Raw genomic sequence first — 17,525 nt, forward strand, 5'->3', positions numbered from 1 at the left:
TGTGGTAAACCTAACAAACTACTAAGCAGTGTGTATGCCGTCAGAGGAAGCCTTGATCAAATGGTAAGATGTGATATTGGCACCACACATTACATGCAATAAATAAATCTAATAGCAACCCATATCAGTACGTAGTGAATAGGCAGTATAAATAGTCATAGTCCTCATCCTTTTTAATTTGATATGGCACAATGTGATGAGACATCCCAAAGGGTTTTAACAGAGCTTAAACAAAATAACAATCTAAAACAAAAAAGAAAGTAGAATTTGTTTTAAAGTTCAAAGTAACTCATGAAACAGTAAGAGGTCTTGTATGCAAATTTGCCATTTCCTTAATACAAGCACTCGGAGTCCCCTGCAAGCGCATTCCCTTACTTGGGTGTACAATGGCTGAAAACCTGTGACATCAAACTAGAAAGGGGAGCAACTATTAAGATTTAGGTGGAGGACCAAAGAGTGTGTGGGTTCATAAGGTACCAGAAGATTAGACATATGAGTAGGGAAACAAACTTCTGTAGGCCAAGTATTTTGGGTGATAGCTGATATAGGACACAAACTGAGATTGAGGACACAATTCAATGAACATTTAAATTGAATAAAAGGATCTAGGAAAATACAAATTCACACAATAAAAATGCTGGCATGTGTATCTGTTTACTTTCTGATTTTTTGTTGATGTTAAATAAATCAGAATCAAAAGGGTCTCCTTTTTTTAGTGTCTATTGCATGAATTTATATATTTTTTAAATACCTTTCGCAGCTCATTTTATTGAAGCGAGCCAAAATAAACAAAACCCATGGTAGACTTTTAGCTTGGGAATTATGGAATAAAGATATGTACTAAATATGAAGCCAATGTCTCAGTGTTTTTGGTCTCTTATTATCCAGAAACAAAAAAGTCACATGACCTCGATATAGAATCCATATTATCCAAAGTGAAAGGTACTATTAGGTTTTCCAAAGGGAGTATCATTTAACAGTAAATACAAAGACGGCATCACAAATTATTTGTTTTATGAGCTGGTGAAGATACTGCTGATCCACTGATTTTACAAAAATGTACAAGTTTCCATGCTGAAAAATACAATTTGGCGGTTTTTAATACAGAGTGACATCCAAGCTAAAAATGATCCTCACCCATCAGTTTCAGACACAATTGATAAACCTTTTCTGTAATTGGGGTGCAATCAACTCAAACTAAGGCTCTTTTTGAAACTGGCTCCTAGACTATATTTAAGGCTTGAACTTTAATATAATTAGGAAACCGAATCAGCTCATGGATGCCATGTGATCAAAAATAAAACCCGAACAAGCCCTAACAATTATTTTTACAGATTTTATAAAATATAGGATGTAGTAAATGGAAAGAATTAATCTGTAAAATACAGAGATTATGTGGGATGTTACAGTTTATACATGGATATACTTCCAAATAAATTAAAGGTTTAGAGTATCAGAGAACAGTGCTCCAGATAAGCATAGCAATTTTGCTGTACATCTTGAGTTTGCATGTTATCAAGCTTCATGTACTTCGTTCTTCCTGTAGTCTCGATGGTCAATTGTGAATGCACTGCATGCGGTCGCTAGAAAACAGATCTGGGAACTGCCAGAAACACGTGACCAATAAGTTTGGGTTTTCATAATAATTTTTTTTTAAACTCATACACTTGAATCCACTCACTTGCAATGCATGTTTTTGTGACTGATAAGTAAGCAACTGGATTATTTGGCGCTGTCTTAGTCGCCCTCCGCCTCACACCAATTTTTCCTATATGTCAACCATATTTTTAGAAGGTAAATCTATATAATAAATGCAATAATTTGTGTTTAGAGATGCTTTATATTGCTATAACAAGGTGATCCAAAAAGGAATACAATTTTACATAGCATTTATACATACAGTTGTGTACAACCTAGAAGTATTCGTTTATGATCAATCTTGTCTATAACCTGCTTTAAGTTTTTTTTTTTTTTAGATATATTTTAGAAATTTAGATATCGGCACCATATTGCAGAAAAGATTACTTGTATTAAGTGTAACTGTTACATTATAGAATTGAAAGCTTGTGGTTTTTTTTTTTTTTTTTTTTTTTTATAATTTAGTGTTCAATTATGTTGTTGTTTATCCTCATCGCAGCAAGTTGCCACGCAGCACAGATGTTCTGAGGGCATGTGAGTGTCCTCCAATCTCACAAGCCTAAAGCCAGAATTGCTTTTATGCCGAGCAATCCAGAGCAGAGGTGGGCAGGCTACCGATCCCAGAGAACAGAGATCAGCCCTGCTTTTTATCCACTCTGAATGTGCTCGGTGTCTGGCAAGTAGGGTCATCCCTGCCGGTTTCCCACCCCCCACCCTGGGAGTGTCGAACCAATGTGACTCCCCCCTCTGGGTCCCTAGCAAAGTTCGGCCTCTTTGCAGTGTTTTTTTTAATTTATTTGTTTTTCAAAACTGACAAAATGCCAATCAATATCTGAAAAGGTAACTAGGCTAACAGATGTTCCAAGTTCTCAGTAGGCTTGTTTTGCTGTTTTTGCTTTCAAACTTTGTGTGTAAGCTATATGTTTGCCTAGAAAAATTTGATATTTCTCAATACGTAGCCTTTATTAAATAGGAGACACAAGTCAGGCGTAATGTTCCCCGTTTGTCCAAGAACTGTTACTTTTTTTTTTATTTATATAATTTCTCTTCCCTGTTAATTTTGGGAAAAAATACACTAGTTTAGTTTACATTATTGGCAAAATTAACAAATTAAGCAAACAAAAACAAGCTCATTTTGAGGGGTTATTGTATTTGAGGATTGCTTTTCTTTTTTTCTAATGGGATTACCTTTTACCTTGGCACTACAAGATTAGAGATGCTGTATCAGGGTCTGTGAAACCAGTCGATTTAATAATTCTGTATTGTGGAAGCCCACCAATATTTTACAGTCCAAAATGTTATGCAGTAACAGATTGTGTTACTTTGCTGATGCCCAGAAGGCTGACTGGCCTTTATTCAATCGCTGTAGTCTTGTTGTTGGTGGTTTTTTTTTTTTTTTTTTAAAATAAGGACTGGATCAAATGATTTACTTTCCTGGCAAGCAGTAATATCCTAGGTAATTTGTGATTAACCTTCCTATGTGAACATAAGACAATATGTGTAATATCTGCTTTTTATTAGAAGTAATTAAGAGTATGTGTGTGTATATAAACTATGTTTACCTCCTAGGGAATTGGAGAGATTGGTTACATGTGCAAAGGGATTAAAGGTGTATTTAACTTTCTTTCCAGGTTAGAGAGACGGCAATAATGGCAGTATTGGACATTTACCGACATGTAGGGGAGAAAGTGAGAATCGATCTGAGCAAGAGGGGACTTCCAGCTGCACGGTATTTTGTTTAAGAATCTGCAGTTATTGTTCTGCTTTTAAATTTAGTATTGGTGCCCAGTTTATCTGCCCACCAATAGTGGCATGTGCTGGGTTAGATTAAACTAGAGTGTGACTGCTTGCTCTCGCAGTGCACAATTTGGAAGGCGCATTAATGCACTGTGACAAACAGAAAGGCCATTGTTGACAATGTGGAATTTCTCATTTGCCCTTTTGGAGCTGCCTTCACTTGTTACGTTGTTGTCCGTGAATGGGGCTGATTCATTCTTTGTCCTGGACTACAGTGCTTTAAATTCTATTTCGAGGTAACCCAAAGCACATCTTCGAATTGCTGGCATGTTTTCTGTAGCCTGCAGAGAGGCAATGATATCGGGTGCTTGGATGTTTTGCACCTAGTCCAATGTTGCAGGCAGAAAAATTATCTTAAATTCAGACTCTGCTCTCGCTGTTGCCACAGCTGTAGCATATGAATATACTCCTTGTTCTAATTAGGCCATCAATTGTTAATATGTTTTCATTACTTTTAATTATCATTATCCAAACCACTTTCCTGCCACAAGAGGACATGTACATTCTCCTTTTTCTGATGTTCTCTTGACTTTCCTTGCATTTTGCATTATGTAACCAAATAAACAAAGCTCAGCCATGCAGCTTGGCTCAGGAACGGTAGAAACAAGCTGTCGCACTTTGTGCCAGAATACACATCATGCTAGCTGACGCTTAAGCTCTTCCAGCCAGGAAATGGCCAGAATCAGTTGATTGACTGGTTCTCGGGGAGTGTTTCTAATCAATAAGAACAGAGTGCTGTCCTCATGGAGAGTCAAACAAGTCAAGTGAGTTTGGAGGATAAAAGGGAGGGCAGGGCAGGGTGTGTGTTGGCTTTGCTAAAGATCAGAAGAAACAGCATTTCAGACTTCCCTTTTAGTGTGATTTTCTTTTGTCGTTGTTTTAAGGCTTATTTGAGCAAAGTTCTACATCAATGTATGTTGTGTGTGTTTTTTTTTTTTTAAATGGCAACACATTTTCCAGTTGGCTGCCAGATGTCTGCATGTACTCTTATGTAATTCACAAGATGATCTCTTACAATTAGAAGAGAACAGTATCGTAATGAGCAGGAGCTGGGTTCAAATGCAATTCCTAATTACGTTGTTAGTATTTGTACATGCAAAAATAGTTAATTCTGAAATCATTTCCATAAATCTATTTTAAATACTTGCCTTAGGCATGTAAGACTTAAGTGTGGTTTCTTTGTGAATGTTTTGTAGGATTAGTTGCTGTTTGTTTTAGTACATTTGCTTTTGTTTTATCCATTTGTTTAAATAACGTGATGTATGCAGATGTAGTAACTCTAAACCAATGCATTTAAATCAAATTAAGCATATTCATTTTCCTCATTGTGCTGAAATGTGTATACCATTGTAATTTTTAATTGTTGATTTTATGCTGTTTTTTAAAAATTTAAAATGTAAATGTTTTTCAGGTTACAAACGATATTTAATAAGTTTGATGAAGCACGCAACTCTGGGAATATGGTTTTAAGCAGCGTTCCGGGTAAGTAACTTGATCACAACTTTAATGTTTATTTGTGCAGCAGTCTGACGGAGACTGTGTTCTTCCAAAAGTTTTTGTGTTAGTTTGTTGGCATGGGCAGATAAAGTATTGTCTGGTTATGAAAAGTGAGATTTTAGAACTGTGCTTTTAATTTGCTTGAGTCTAATCTCACATTTAGCTAGAGTAGAACTTGCTTGTCTTCCATAAGGAATATTTAGTACTGAAAAACAAAGTTTACTTGATAATAAAAATCTCCTTTTAAACACAGACTTGCCAAACTTTTATGAAGTGAGTGTAATCTTATTGTTCTAAAGCCTCTGCTATTATTGTTGGACTGTGTGACCTTACAAATACAGGGCAAATTGGATTGAAAACGGCTAAAGATACAGTATAGTTAGTGTTCCGTATTTTCGCTTTTTATCTTGTGAATTGTGACAAAGTGGTTGCAGTGTACAGGTGCAGGAGTGATGTGGTGTGTAATCAGGAGACGGACAGTTGTAATCCACTCATAACAGGCTTTAATTATAATCCTGGTCTGGTGAACAAACAATAAATCCAGGCAGTACACAACAATGTGTAATGCACTGGTGAAAATAGACGGGTTGCAGTGCCAAATAACAGTTCCAGACAATACACCAACACGGTCACCAGTCCAGGGTGCGTGCTGTAGTGCTTGTGGTGCAAATACAATTGGTGATACAGGTGCGTTGGTTTTTTCTGGCCTCTGGCGACAGCTCCGGAACGTGTTAGCCGTCTACTAATAACAATAACAAACAAACAAAACACCCACGATACTGTTTCACACACGGGTCCTTTTCACGTCTTTCGTTAACCATAAACAAAGGAACAGATCACGTCGGTCTGTCCCCTATTTGTACCGTCACTCATGACCCCTTGGTTAAGGATTGCAACCGCTCCTCCAATCCGCGGCTGCCACATTGTTTCCCTTCCGGGTCGATGATTTAGTGTACCGTTCCGCCCCCTTTCTAGATGACCGACTTCCTTTTAACCCAGGGAATGAATTGTTAGGCCACCAAGTACAGGGCACTCTGTTCCCATTGCTTAGCATCCTCACAGGTCGGGAGGGGGATTTACCACCAAGAATCATTCTGTTTCTGTCACATGAATATACACTTCATGCTGTGGACAGAGAATGGATCATTAGAAATGCAGGGACCGGGGACAATTGTAGATGTAGTTTTCATTAAAAAAAACAAAACAACAAAAAAAAAAACATGTACGGTTGAATCCACTAACCTGTAATGTGTGTTTGACAGGTTCAAGAATCCAGTTGCTTATTCACCATAGACCCCCTCAACCTAACCAGCTGATTTTAGGTATTTTTAGAAATATATAGTATGTGCATGCAGGCCCCTTCCATCTGCAGTGTTGGAATACAGAAAGTAAAATAAATTGTTTGTTTTATTTGCTTCACAGACATATTGTTTATGGTCAATAAAGCAAATAAGAATAATGATTTTTATTGTAAAACCAAGTTTTTGTACAGCAATTCAAAGTAACATTACAGTAAAAATGTAAGACTGTAGTTAATGCATACCTCATAAGTTAGCATTAAGTACAGTATTTATTGAAAGTGCTCATGACTTCGAGGTAATGTTGCATTTTACTCACCCAAAATACTAGTCACATAGTGTCTAAATTGGAGAGTAAATTAATTAATGACCCCAAACCGTAATGGAGCCCTGGCTGTCGGTGATACGCTAAACCTCCCTGACTTCTTATTAAGGTATATAGACAAAACTGGACTCTAAATATGAAACACCAAAACTTTAGTTGACTGAAATACATCACATGAAAAATCCACCATAATGAATTATTTTGTCATTAATACTCTAACTGTCCTAAATAAGAAAATACTATAGTACTGTCCAAAAACACTATAGCATGTACTGTAATATACTATTGAAAACTATACTGTTTTTGCATGCCGCTATAGTATTTCTATATGGGATCAGGCCACAAAATACTGTGTAGTAACCAAGAATGAATTCTTTAAAAAGAGATTTGACCTCAAACTCATCTGCACAAATTCAAATGAATGGGGCAGATTTGCTAAAGGAGTAAAAACACTTTTAAAACTATACACAAACCATGTTCGTTAGTAAGGGTGACAAACAGTCTTTTAAATTCCACAACACTAATTATGGAAAGCCAAATCCTACAAAAACACTAATTGGTTCTTAAAACATTCACTAAAATGCAGATTTACTGCCAGACAGCAAGCACATTAAAGTCTTTTGAAGGTTAGGCTTGCAACACATTACAGAGGCAGATCAAGTGATGCATGCTTAGGCATGTACTGTGTGCTTAAAGTAACAAGAAAATGACAACACTGGCGATAACACTTAAATAGTAATACTGTTTGCACAACTTGCAAACATCAGTTTTGCTTTATTATTCATTACTCGATGGTGTAATAACTTAATTTTATGTACACAGTAGTGTATCAAGAATGACAGGAATGCCCCGTGTTTTTCACAAATATGAAACGCGAAATAAAACAAAATGTAACATAGAAAACTAAAAATGAAAAAATCATTATAAAGCAAACGTAGAGTGACATTTTTAAATTGGGAGGTTTATACAAAAAATACTTCAAATAACTTGCAATCGTAATTGTCAAGGCTCAGCGGGCTGAAGGGAAACGAAAGCTCTGTCTAGCACTTGCGCAAATGTATAATCTTTGGGGAATTTTAAAGTTTTGCAACTGTCGGCTGGAATGGGAGTCAAGATACTGTCGTTAAGCATAAGCTGTTTATTCCTTTTGAGGAAAGTATGGCTTGTTTGCTTGTATTTTGTATTGGTATGCTAATTCTTGGTTTTATTTGAAGTAATGCAAACTGCACTGGAGGAAATGTTTTTTTTTTGCTTCTGAATGAGTTTCAATGAATGAATCTTATTTGCTTAGTGTTTAAATACTCAAAGCTTGTTGTAGGCCTGCTTCAGTGCAATGGGAGAGAAATACAGTTCATATTAGGTGAGTGGTGATCTGGGGGTTTGAGAGGTTTTAATTCACCCCCCTACAGAAAAAAAGTTTTGACTATTTTTGCTAGAAGGTATTGCCACTGGAATTATTTTTAGCCCTGTTGTGGAGTTGTCAAGTGGTGCATAAATTAGATATGGGCCATTATTGACTAACTTACAGAGATGAAGAGATTGTAGTGGTACGCAACATTAAAAATATGTATTTCTCAGTCAATTTCTATTATAAAACAGTGATATATAAAAATAATTATTTGTTTATACTGTCATGAAATTATTGTCAGAATTTTCAATAATCATTACAACATATTAAAACTATAAATGGTATCCAAATACAGAAGTAAAAGCAGGAATGCATTCTTTATTTTATTAGTAAAATAATTCTAGAACTTAAAGCCATATGGGTTATATATGTTGATGGATAAGGGTTACATTTACATACAAAAATAATCTGGGAAAGCTAATTTATCTAGTCCAAACCAAAATAACATTTCTGAAGTGTCAAAGTTTTGCTTAACACTATACAAGTAGGATGCTCAACAATGTAAACTTTGTTCACTATCGCTGTGCTAATACAAAGTATAAATGGACATGTTACTGCTATAGGTTTAATATTGTCATGTGTTACTGTACGTGTTTGAGGATGGAAACATGTTTTAAGAGATGATAATATTCAAAACACTATGAAGCATAGTAACAGTATGATTTCTGAATATAGTGCCATATTTATATTTTTCAGCTTTAGGGCCAGATTGCCTTGTCACTTTCATCACACATGCTGACTTGTAGAAGAAACATAAAACCTAACAATTTCCTGTGCATCATAGTTAGAGCAGCTAGAATAAAGTAGATTGCCAAAAAATGGCTTGTGGAGAAGGGCCAGGAAGTCAACTAAAGCTATTGAGTAAGACATTTGACCAGCAACTATATGCTGTGGCCCAACAAGTAAAATGGACAGTCCCTGACCTTGCAAATGTGTTAAGGCTTGGAGGATTCCATGCCATATGCACATTTATAGCAGGAATGGGAAAGCTGTGGGGTGATGTTGGTGGGTGATTGTTGAATCTACCACACACTGCAGGAAAACAGTTCCCTAGAGCTGTACGTGGGCTTATGCTCTCATTTGAAGCCTTAATGCAACTGAAGCTTGTGCCATTCTTTGACTGGTATGAGACAAGTGATATTTGAAGAGCGATGTGTGAATCTCTCTGGCAGCATGTAGCAACATGGCATGCTTCACACCAAAATAAAAATGCCCAGGAAGCCTTTCACCACATTGATAATGACCTTGAGGGACATTTTTTGACATTACTTGTTCATTTTGAAAATATCAGAAGAGAGCAATCTCCAACATTCAGGTTTTGGGATATGTTCCTAGATACAGTTCATATACTTCTGAACAACATCAGAGCAGAGCGAGACAGACACTGGTTGCTATACCTTGACAGTGTTTTCCAAATGGTGCCATATATATTTTTTTTTTTATCACAAACTGAGAAAACTACTCCAGATGGACTCCAATTTTACTTACTTGACATGATCAACCTTCCACCAGAAGTGCAGCCTGCTTTCAACAAAGGACACTTCACTGTTGCCCTTTCACCTGGGGCATTCAATGCCATATGGTCAGATATGGCAGCTGAATCAACAGTTATCAAGGACTCAAAAGGGGATGGAGGATTAATAGGGTTGACAAGGAAAGAGCCAGCATTGGTTCGATGGTTTCTCACAAGACATGTCATGGGGTCATATGCTGCTGAAATGAATAAACCTAGTAGGAAGGAGAATGTGTTTCAGCTTCCAAACATGAACAGTGTCAGTCTGCATTCATGAAAAGGGATACAGCACATACCAAGCTGATGATAAACTACCTTTTCTGAAGTGACAAATCCTTTTGACACCAGCGACCACCCTGAACAACTCATCAGTATTTCATCAGGCATGCATGCCTGCAAAGAAGTTCAGGATTCATTGTTGGGCTCAGTTGAGTCAGGAGAAAGACGGTTTAATGACATTGTAACATCAAGAATGTCATCAGAAGGATCAACAAGTTTCTCCAGTCCAGTCTCATGACACCCACTCATGACCTTCAGTGATATGATTAAAAAGACTAAAGTTGTGCAGCATGGAAAGATAGCAAAGGTGGCAAACTCTGAACTGGGTTTCAGGCGTACACTTGCTTTGTCAAAAAGCAGACAAGAAGTAAACATGGAAGCTGTGCTAAGCCGTCTACTCCAGCAGCTTTTGTATAGTGAAGATGGTTTGATGAGGAAGGCCACAAAATCAGATTTGATGCACAAACTTGAGGTGCATGCTACAAGTGTACATATGCTTCCCCCATGCGACACACAATGTACTGTGTTTGTAAGACTCTATTATTATTATTATTATTATTATTATTATTATTATTATTATTATTATTATTATTATTATTAATATTATTAATATTTATTTTTTGGCAGATGCCCTTATCCAGGGCGACTTACAATTGTTACAAGATATCACATTATTTTTTTACATACAATTACATTATTTATTTACACATTATTTTTTTACATACAATTACCCATTTATACATTTGGGTTTTTACTGGAGCAATCTAGGTAAAGTACCTTGCTCAAGGGTACAGCAGCAGTGGCCCCCACCTGGGATTGAACCCACAACCCTCCGGTCAAGAGTCCAGAGCCCTAACCACTACTCCACACTGCTGCCCTATTCTCTCTATGGCAGGGCTAAGAAAATTGAATGGCAACTAGTACACTTTGTTTGCTGATTTGGCAGATGCATACTCCAACATGACTGTTAGTACTTTCAGCATTGCAGACAGTACTAGAAATGTTTGACCGATATGACCCCCAAAGAAGAGGAAAGGGAGAGGTGCCAGACTTCAGGAGTACAACAGTACCAAATTACCGCGAATCACAGTGTGCCTCCTTGGCAAAAGTTCTTGCAACTCTCTTCCAGTAAGCAACAACTTACAAAGTTCCTCTGCACATACATTGGAAAGGCTGCACAAAACCGTCATGCACTCTTAGAAAACCAAAACAGAAAGCTTGTTCTTGCTGGAGGATTTGAAGATGGGGGAACAAACCTTGTGTGTAACATCTGCAGGTGCGAATCGGTGGTTGGAGGCTGCTTGTTCTCATGAGGAGACTGACACAAGAATGCTTCTACATGCCCGTTTGGCAGATCAATCATTTGGCAATGCTAATATTCATGAAAGCCTGGTATTTATAACACCAGACACTGATGTGCTAGTTCTTGCTATTTATTACACTCAGAACATCAGAGTTATTTATTCAAACCTGAAATGTAACAAGAAACATGGATTACAGAAGATACATTCCTGTGCATGAAATAGCTTCAGCTCTCAGTCCATCTGTGTAGCAGTTTGTCTGCTGTACATGTCCTTACGGGGTGTGACTCTGTATCAGCGTACTACGGAATTGGCAAGAAATCAGTTTACAAGCTACTGATGAAAACAGACAGTGAACAACTTGACAGCATTTGCTTTTTTTTGGTGAATCTTCACTTAGTGATATTGCGATTTTACAGGATCTCTATAATCCACCTGGAAAATATAAAAATGCAGATGGCTATCTGAATGGCCTACATTATTTTATGTCAACAAAGAAGGATGTTGCCCGTGCAAAGCTACTGCCTTGTGAGGCCGGTTCCTTATCAAGTACGAAATGTAACCATTACCTCATCGGTATAAATCCTTTGATACCATCTAACCTGAATAGATATTCCATAGCTGCAAGTAGTGCCAGTGATGCAGTCGCGCCTGCCCCCGAGGGCATAAAGACTGCTGACATTAACATTGTCATCATTTTTCCTTTCACCGCCCGAGAGAGAGATCTATGAACAGATAAGTTTTGACTAAAATACTTTTTGTCTGCTTTTTCGCTTGTGTGTTACACTATTAATGCAATTTAAGTTACGTGTTACAGTAATTACTTTGCATGTTGTGCACTCGGCCATGGTTTTTCGTTAAGTCCCTCATCGGTCTTGTGCTCCGCCCGATGCTGGCAGATCTGCTGCCCCTTCCCTGGGATCGAACACCTTAAGTCGGCTACTTGTGTTCTCTCTCTTAAAACTGCTAGCTTCGGTCAAAGCTTAAAAATATGAAATTCGTATTTTGTTATAAAAGCTATATTAAAATAAGGGTAAGTGTTCGATTACTGTATTGTGTGGGGGGGGGGAATATTTTTTCTCTATTTTCTGTTTTTTCCCCACAGAAACATTAACATGGCTGCTGGGCTCAACTGTCCTGTGTTAGACTGAGACGCACTGGGTCAGGCTGCTTGCAGTTTTTTCTCAGTGTCTCATTGGCACATTAAGATCTGCTTGCAGAATTGGTGTGAAGACTTTTAGCTAACAGTAGGCTTTCCTTAGTATTTGAACTATTGGCAGCCAAGAACGTTATAGGTGGGCATCCCTATATCGCTCCTGTGGTGACTGCAGGTCCCAGACCTGCTCCCGTTCCTGTCGGTACTTTTGTACAACGATTCGCCTAGTCGCTGGGCTCAGCTCTGCTTCGGATCTGACTGCTGCTTGCAGTCCTTTCTGCAGTGTCTCATTGCTGCTGTGGTCTCTGCTTGCAGTGCCACTTTGAAGGCTGTCCGTTACAGCTGGCTTCCTCCAGTCTTAGGGCTGTGTTGCGTTTAAGCCAGAAGTTATACACAACATCGCTGTATTTTGCTTCTTCGGTAACTGTAGGTCACTGATTTACCACCGTTCTTCGTGAACGAGGTTACCATAACGGTAGTGTACCATTCTGTGCACATATGCTCCGTGCACCGTACCGTTTGCACCATACCGTGTGTGTACAGTACTGTACTAGTGCTTAGGCACTGTGCAGGGACTTAATATCAGCAAACCCGGCTTGAGTTTGACTCGTGCTGTTTATCTTTTTACAGTACTTGCATGTAACATATCGTACAGTGGCGTTGCTGCTTGTATTGTCTGAGACGGCAGGGTTTTTTTTTTTGTTAAATACTGTATACTGCTCCAGCCCAATTACAGTAAGTATTGTATATAGGAGCTGCAGCTCCTGCCCTGTTATATTAAATGTTATCGCTCAAGCGACTGTTTGCTTGCTATCACCTTTACAAAGTGGGTGAGCGAGATGCAGGATTTCTCTTTAGTGAGAACCTGCTTAATTTATGGTTATGCTCCGTACCGATCCTGCCTTTTGCCGAACACTATCTCGGCATTCCATATCAACCAATCTCTGGAATTGGAGGCTTCTTTCTACCTCCCTTCCAGTCTGACAGGGAGTGACAGCTCCATACGCTTTGCCCAGTGCGGGCTCTGGAATACTATGTTGATGGGATGAAAAGTTGGAGGCAGTCGGAACAATTTGTCTGCTATGGAGCGAAGTCCCATGGTCAAGCCCTCTCTAAGCACAGCAGCTGTCCAAGTGGATAGCAGACATGGTCAGGACTGCCTATGAGCTGGCCAACTTGCCTGCTCGAGAAAAGCTCACTGCCCATTCCACCAGTAGCATAGCAACTTTGTGGGCTTTATTCCAGGGTGCATCTGTCGAAGACCTTTGCAATGCATCGGTGTGGGCTACTCCCCAAACCTTCATTAGGTTCCACAGACTTTAATGTTGTGGTTCATCAAAACCCTAGTGTTAAGGGTGGCTTCTCAGTCGACCCTTACAACACAGGCATAGAGGTGAGTTCTCCCTCAGCTTTTTCACTAGGGCTCCAAATGGTAACGCACAAGGCAATCTTGCTCTTGCGACTGCTTTGGTACATTCACCCATTCGGTAATGGTAACATTTTGTACATGAACTGATTTCCAGGGCTTGAAAATGCTTGAAAAACCATGTCTCTGTTATGATGGTCTTGAAAAAGTCCAAAAAAATTTTACTAGTATCACGGGAGAATGCAAATAATTCTGCGATTTTTTTTTATTTATTTTTTATTAATAATAATTGATCTCGAAAGCAGGTCAGCAGCTCTAGCAGCAACTGTCTAGGCAATTTACTAGTAGCAACTATATTGCTTGCGACAAAATCTCATGAGGATTGCCCTGTGTAACACCCCTGACAACTCAAGCAATCCTATCCAGTCAGCGCACTGGTATATGTCGCATTACTCTGTCTGCTCCAGTGAAACGATGGGTAAAATGGACACTACGACAGTCAAAATATCTAAATTTATATTGAAGGCTATGATTTATTTTTTTTTAAACAAAGTTACAAACATGAATTAAACGCTACTGTATTCTGCTCGCCAAGATTCACATTTTGTTATCTTGTTGTTACCTTTATTAAATCGTAAACATTATTTTCCAACCCAGGAAAAAAAACAAAACGAATACAATAGTTATCATCACTGACTCGGATTTAAAAAAAAGTAAATACAAATTCTGTAGCCCTTATGATGTGTATAAACGTAACATGTTAACATCACTTTTTTCATTTCTTTAATGTGATTAATAACATGTACCATTAATTTTATTTTAAATGTATGGTGCTTGCTTGTAACTTACAGTACCGAGTGCATCAACGGTCTTGGGTCCAAACTGTCAGCCGAGTGTAGATATACTGTATATATCATCACTGTATGGCCTACGTTATACGATTTAAATACTGATTTTAAAAAAATCAAACTGCTGCTGTACTGTGTTCTTCAATGAATAGGATCTAGCCAGAATACTGGATGCAGCACGCCACAAATAGGTACTGTACTTGTAATTCTACTATTCACAATCTCATTGCTATTATTATTAGTGGTAGTAGTGACAAATACTGTAATAATAAAGAAAATCAAAGAATAAAAACAGTACTAATATTAATAATTTAGCTAATGCCTTTATCTAAGGTGACTTCCTTAACTTACTCCAGCAGCTTATATTGTTTGTTTTGGGTTGTCCTTTTTACTATAGCGAACAAAAGGCTTTGGGCCCAAACAGGGCTGTTATAGCGAAGGTGTTCTGTATTTAGTATTTGACTTTGTATGTTACGACACTTGCACATTTTAATATATAATGCGTGCATGTTTGTTATTTCATTTTTGTTATTTTTCACTTCCCATAGTGTTCAACATTTAACAGAGGATATAAAAAAGTTTGGATCAGACTCCAATATCATCCCTTACAAAAAAGTAATATACTGCAAATATACTTATGCCAAAATTGTCTGTTTTTAGTATACTATTGGTACCATTCTACTATCTTATTTTGACACAAGTATACTTTACTTGCAGGATACAACTTTTTTATATTCTCTTTGTAAATAATGCAACGTAGTTCTCAAATATTGGACATTTCTTAGATTGTATCTTGCTTCTCTTTTGCATACCTGCATTGTCTCTTGCTAGATATGCACCTCCAGATTCCGACAAATACTTTTAGAAAACCAGGTGCAACTTCTGCTCTGGATCAAAAAGCTATAATGCTCTGTGGCTGCCCGTCTGTGGATAACTATTGAAAAACTAGTAGAAACTAACTAAAACACAAGTCTGGGAAAAACAAATGGAAGTCTGGAAAAAGTGTATGAACCCTGCTGCATCACAGGCTCAAAGAGCAGGATTTGGGTCTTTAGGAGGTAAATAACCATTCGGTAATGGGTACATTTCAATTTCAAGGAAGCAGGGTTATGATAATAACCTAATGTTACGTTGTATTTGGAATTGTATGTAACGTATTGATTATACTTAGAACAGACAGTGGCAGACTAGAATCAACCCATTTATATTGCATTCAAATTCAAAACCTCATCATTAACAACATTGTCACATGCAGTCTGTTTCAGAATCAATAATAGCTTTTTTGACACTGAGGCTATCAAGTATGACTTGCTTTATAATAATCCATTCCATATTAAAAGGTAATGCATTCAATATTAAAAGGATTTCAAAAGTGCAATATTATGGGAATTAACTACATTAAAACCAGAGATGCAGATATGTGTTTTGTCATATGAAGGTTTGTGATATTATATTTTCCAACTCATTAGCATACAGTAAACTGATTTTCAAACAGGGATTTTAAGCCAATTTAGACATGAACAAGAGTAGCGGAGCTGAAATATGTCAAGTGAAATTCCCAAGGTCAGAAACAAACCCTCTATCTCTCACCCACTCGCTAACAAAATATAGTGCACACATCTCCATAGCCGTAGCAGTTTTTTGGTGAATGCAAATTCATAACTACACAATTTTATTAAATGTCAAATGCCCCCTTAGTAATGAAAATGTAAACAATTAATTATGATTTGTATTCATGTTTGGCTGGATGCTGGGCAGAAATCCAATCTGTGGTTCATGTCATGAACTAGAAGACTGAGAGTCAAGCTGTTTGTGTACACCACCAGATTCTTTACTATCTACAGTATTTACAGAAAATGCTTCTCTTACAGAACCAAATCATTGTGGTGGTCTAATGTTATCGTTCCTGTGGTACAGCTTTTTGATTGAACTCTTATCCAGAATCCATTTTATTCACACAAATCAAGGGGTGTTCATTTTTTCTTATATTTTATTTATTTATTTTTTTAACAAAATCTGGTTCTGACTGATCTGGCATTATGGCACATTAGTAACGACTTGGAGAAACGCACAGAGGGTTAGTTAGCATTGAGTGAATAAATGCAGCAGACTGTGACAGCATTTTATTTGGTTCCTGGGGTTCTGCAGGATTGCCCTGTTGAGGGTTAAATAAGAAAGATGCACGACTGTAGAATTGCACACAAACAGTACGCTCACATGCACTTATTTTTTCCACCCATTCTCTCCCTAACAAAATAAATTGCATTTGTTGGTTGTCTTGTGCAGCGTCAGTACCATTTTAATATATCTCCTGATATTGTAACTATGCCCTTAACCTACTGTAACTGCTCTTGAAATAAGCACAATTATACTGCAGCTTAGCCCTGAGAATTTTACTTGACCAAACGCTTAAAGACCATGTATTTGCTTCAAATTTGGTCTGTATTCCAGGATGCTGTAGGTTTGCCACTGGTCGTATGTTATGTTTTTTGTTTTGTTTTCAGATCATGGACTTGCGAAATATTGGCTTTGAATATGATGCCACTTTTGGATTCTTGTGCTTATGTAGGTCATCGTGATTGGAAGAGCTATTGAAGGCTGTAGCTTGAGAACCGAATATATCATTATTGTGCAGATATTTGTTCTTTAAGAAGTTACTCCGGAGTCACAAAACTTAGTAAATCAGTTTTGTGCCAAAAACCCAATAGTCATTTTTACCCCCAAACCCACATTTTTAGAATATACTAATATATAACTACAGGAATATTGATAATAAATAACCCCATTGACATTCTGGTTTAAGAGCTTGATTACACACCTGAGTTTTTTTTACAGTGTCTAATTGAGTTCACAGTAAAAACCTGGTAAGGTAAAACTATAAGAAACTAAGTCAAGTAGACAAACATTTTGGCTAGTACCTTCCTCCTTTTGCAGCAGTGCAGAGAGGAAGTAAATTAATTCTGCTACTGTGACATTGCTTAATTTTCTTTCATTTCCCTACTGGTCTAAGGGTGCTTTGGCAGGTTCTTGAGCCGTATTTCATTGTACTCTCTGTGTCTGGTCATCGTCATCATTGTTGTTCTTGCTGCTTCAAGTTGA

At 37.6% G+C, this 17,525-nt stretch overlaps 1 protein-coding gene across 27 annotated transcripts in view; it reads left to right on the forward strand.

Annotated features, from left to right (window-relative positions):
• LOC117435503 (CLIP-associating protein 2-like) overlaps window positions 1–17,525 on the forward strand; it is a 147,442-nt gene that overhangs the window by 41,192 nt on the left and 88,725 nt on the right. For all 27 annotated transcript variants that reach the window (XM_034058708.3, XM_034058719.3, XM_059012852.1 and 24 more), the window contains exons 6-7: window positions 3,270–3,367; window positions 4,847–4,917. In XM_034058708.3, coding sequence (XP_033914599.3) covers window positions 3,270–3,367; window positions 4,847–4,917 — 169 coding nt within the window. The remainder of the gene's footprint in view (window positions 1–3,269; window positions 3,368–4,846; window positions 4,918–17,525) is intronic.

Source organism: Acipenser ruthenus, chromosome 3 (genome assembly GCF_902713425.1).
Source record: "Acipenser ruthenus chromosome 3, fAciRut3.2 maternal haplotype, whole genome shotgun sequence".
In the NCBI taxonomy this organism is placed as follows: Eukaryota; Metazoa; Chordata; class Actinopteri; order Acipenseriformes; family Acipenseridae; genus Acipenser; species Acipenser ruthenus.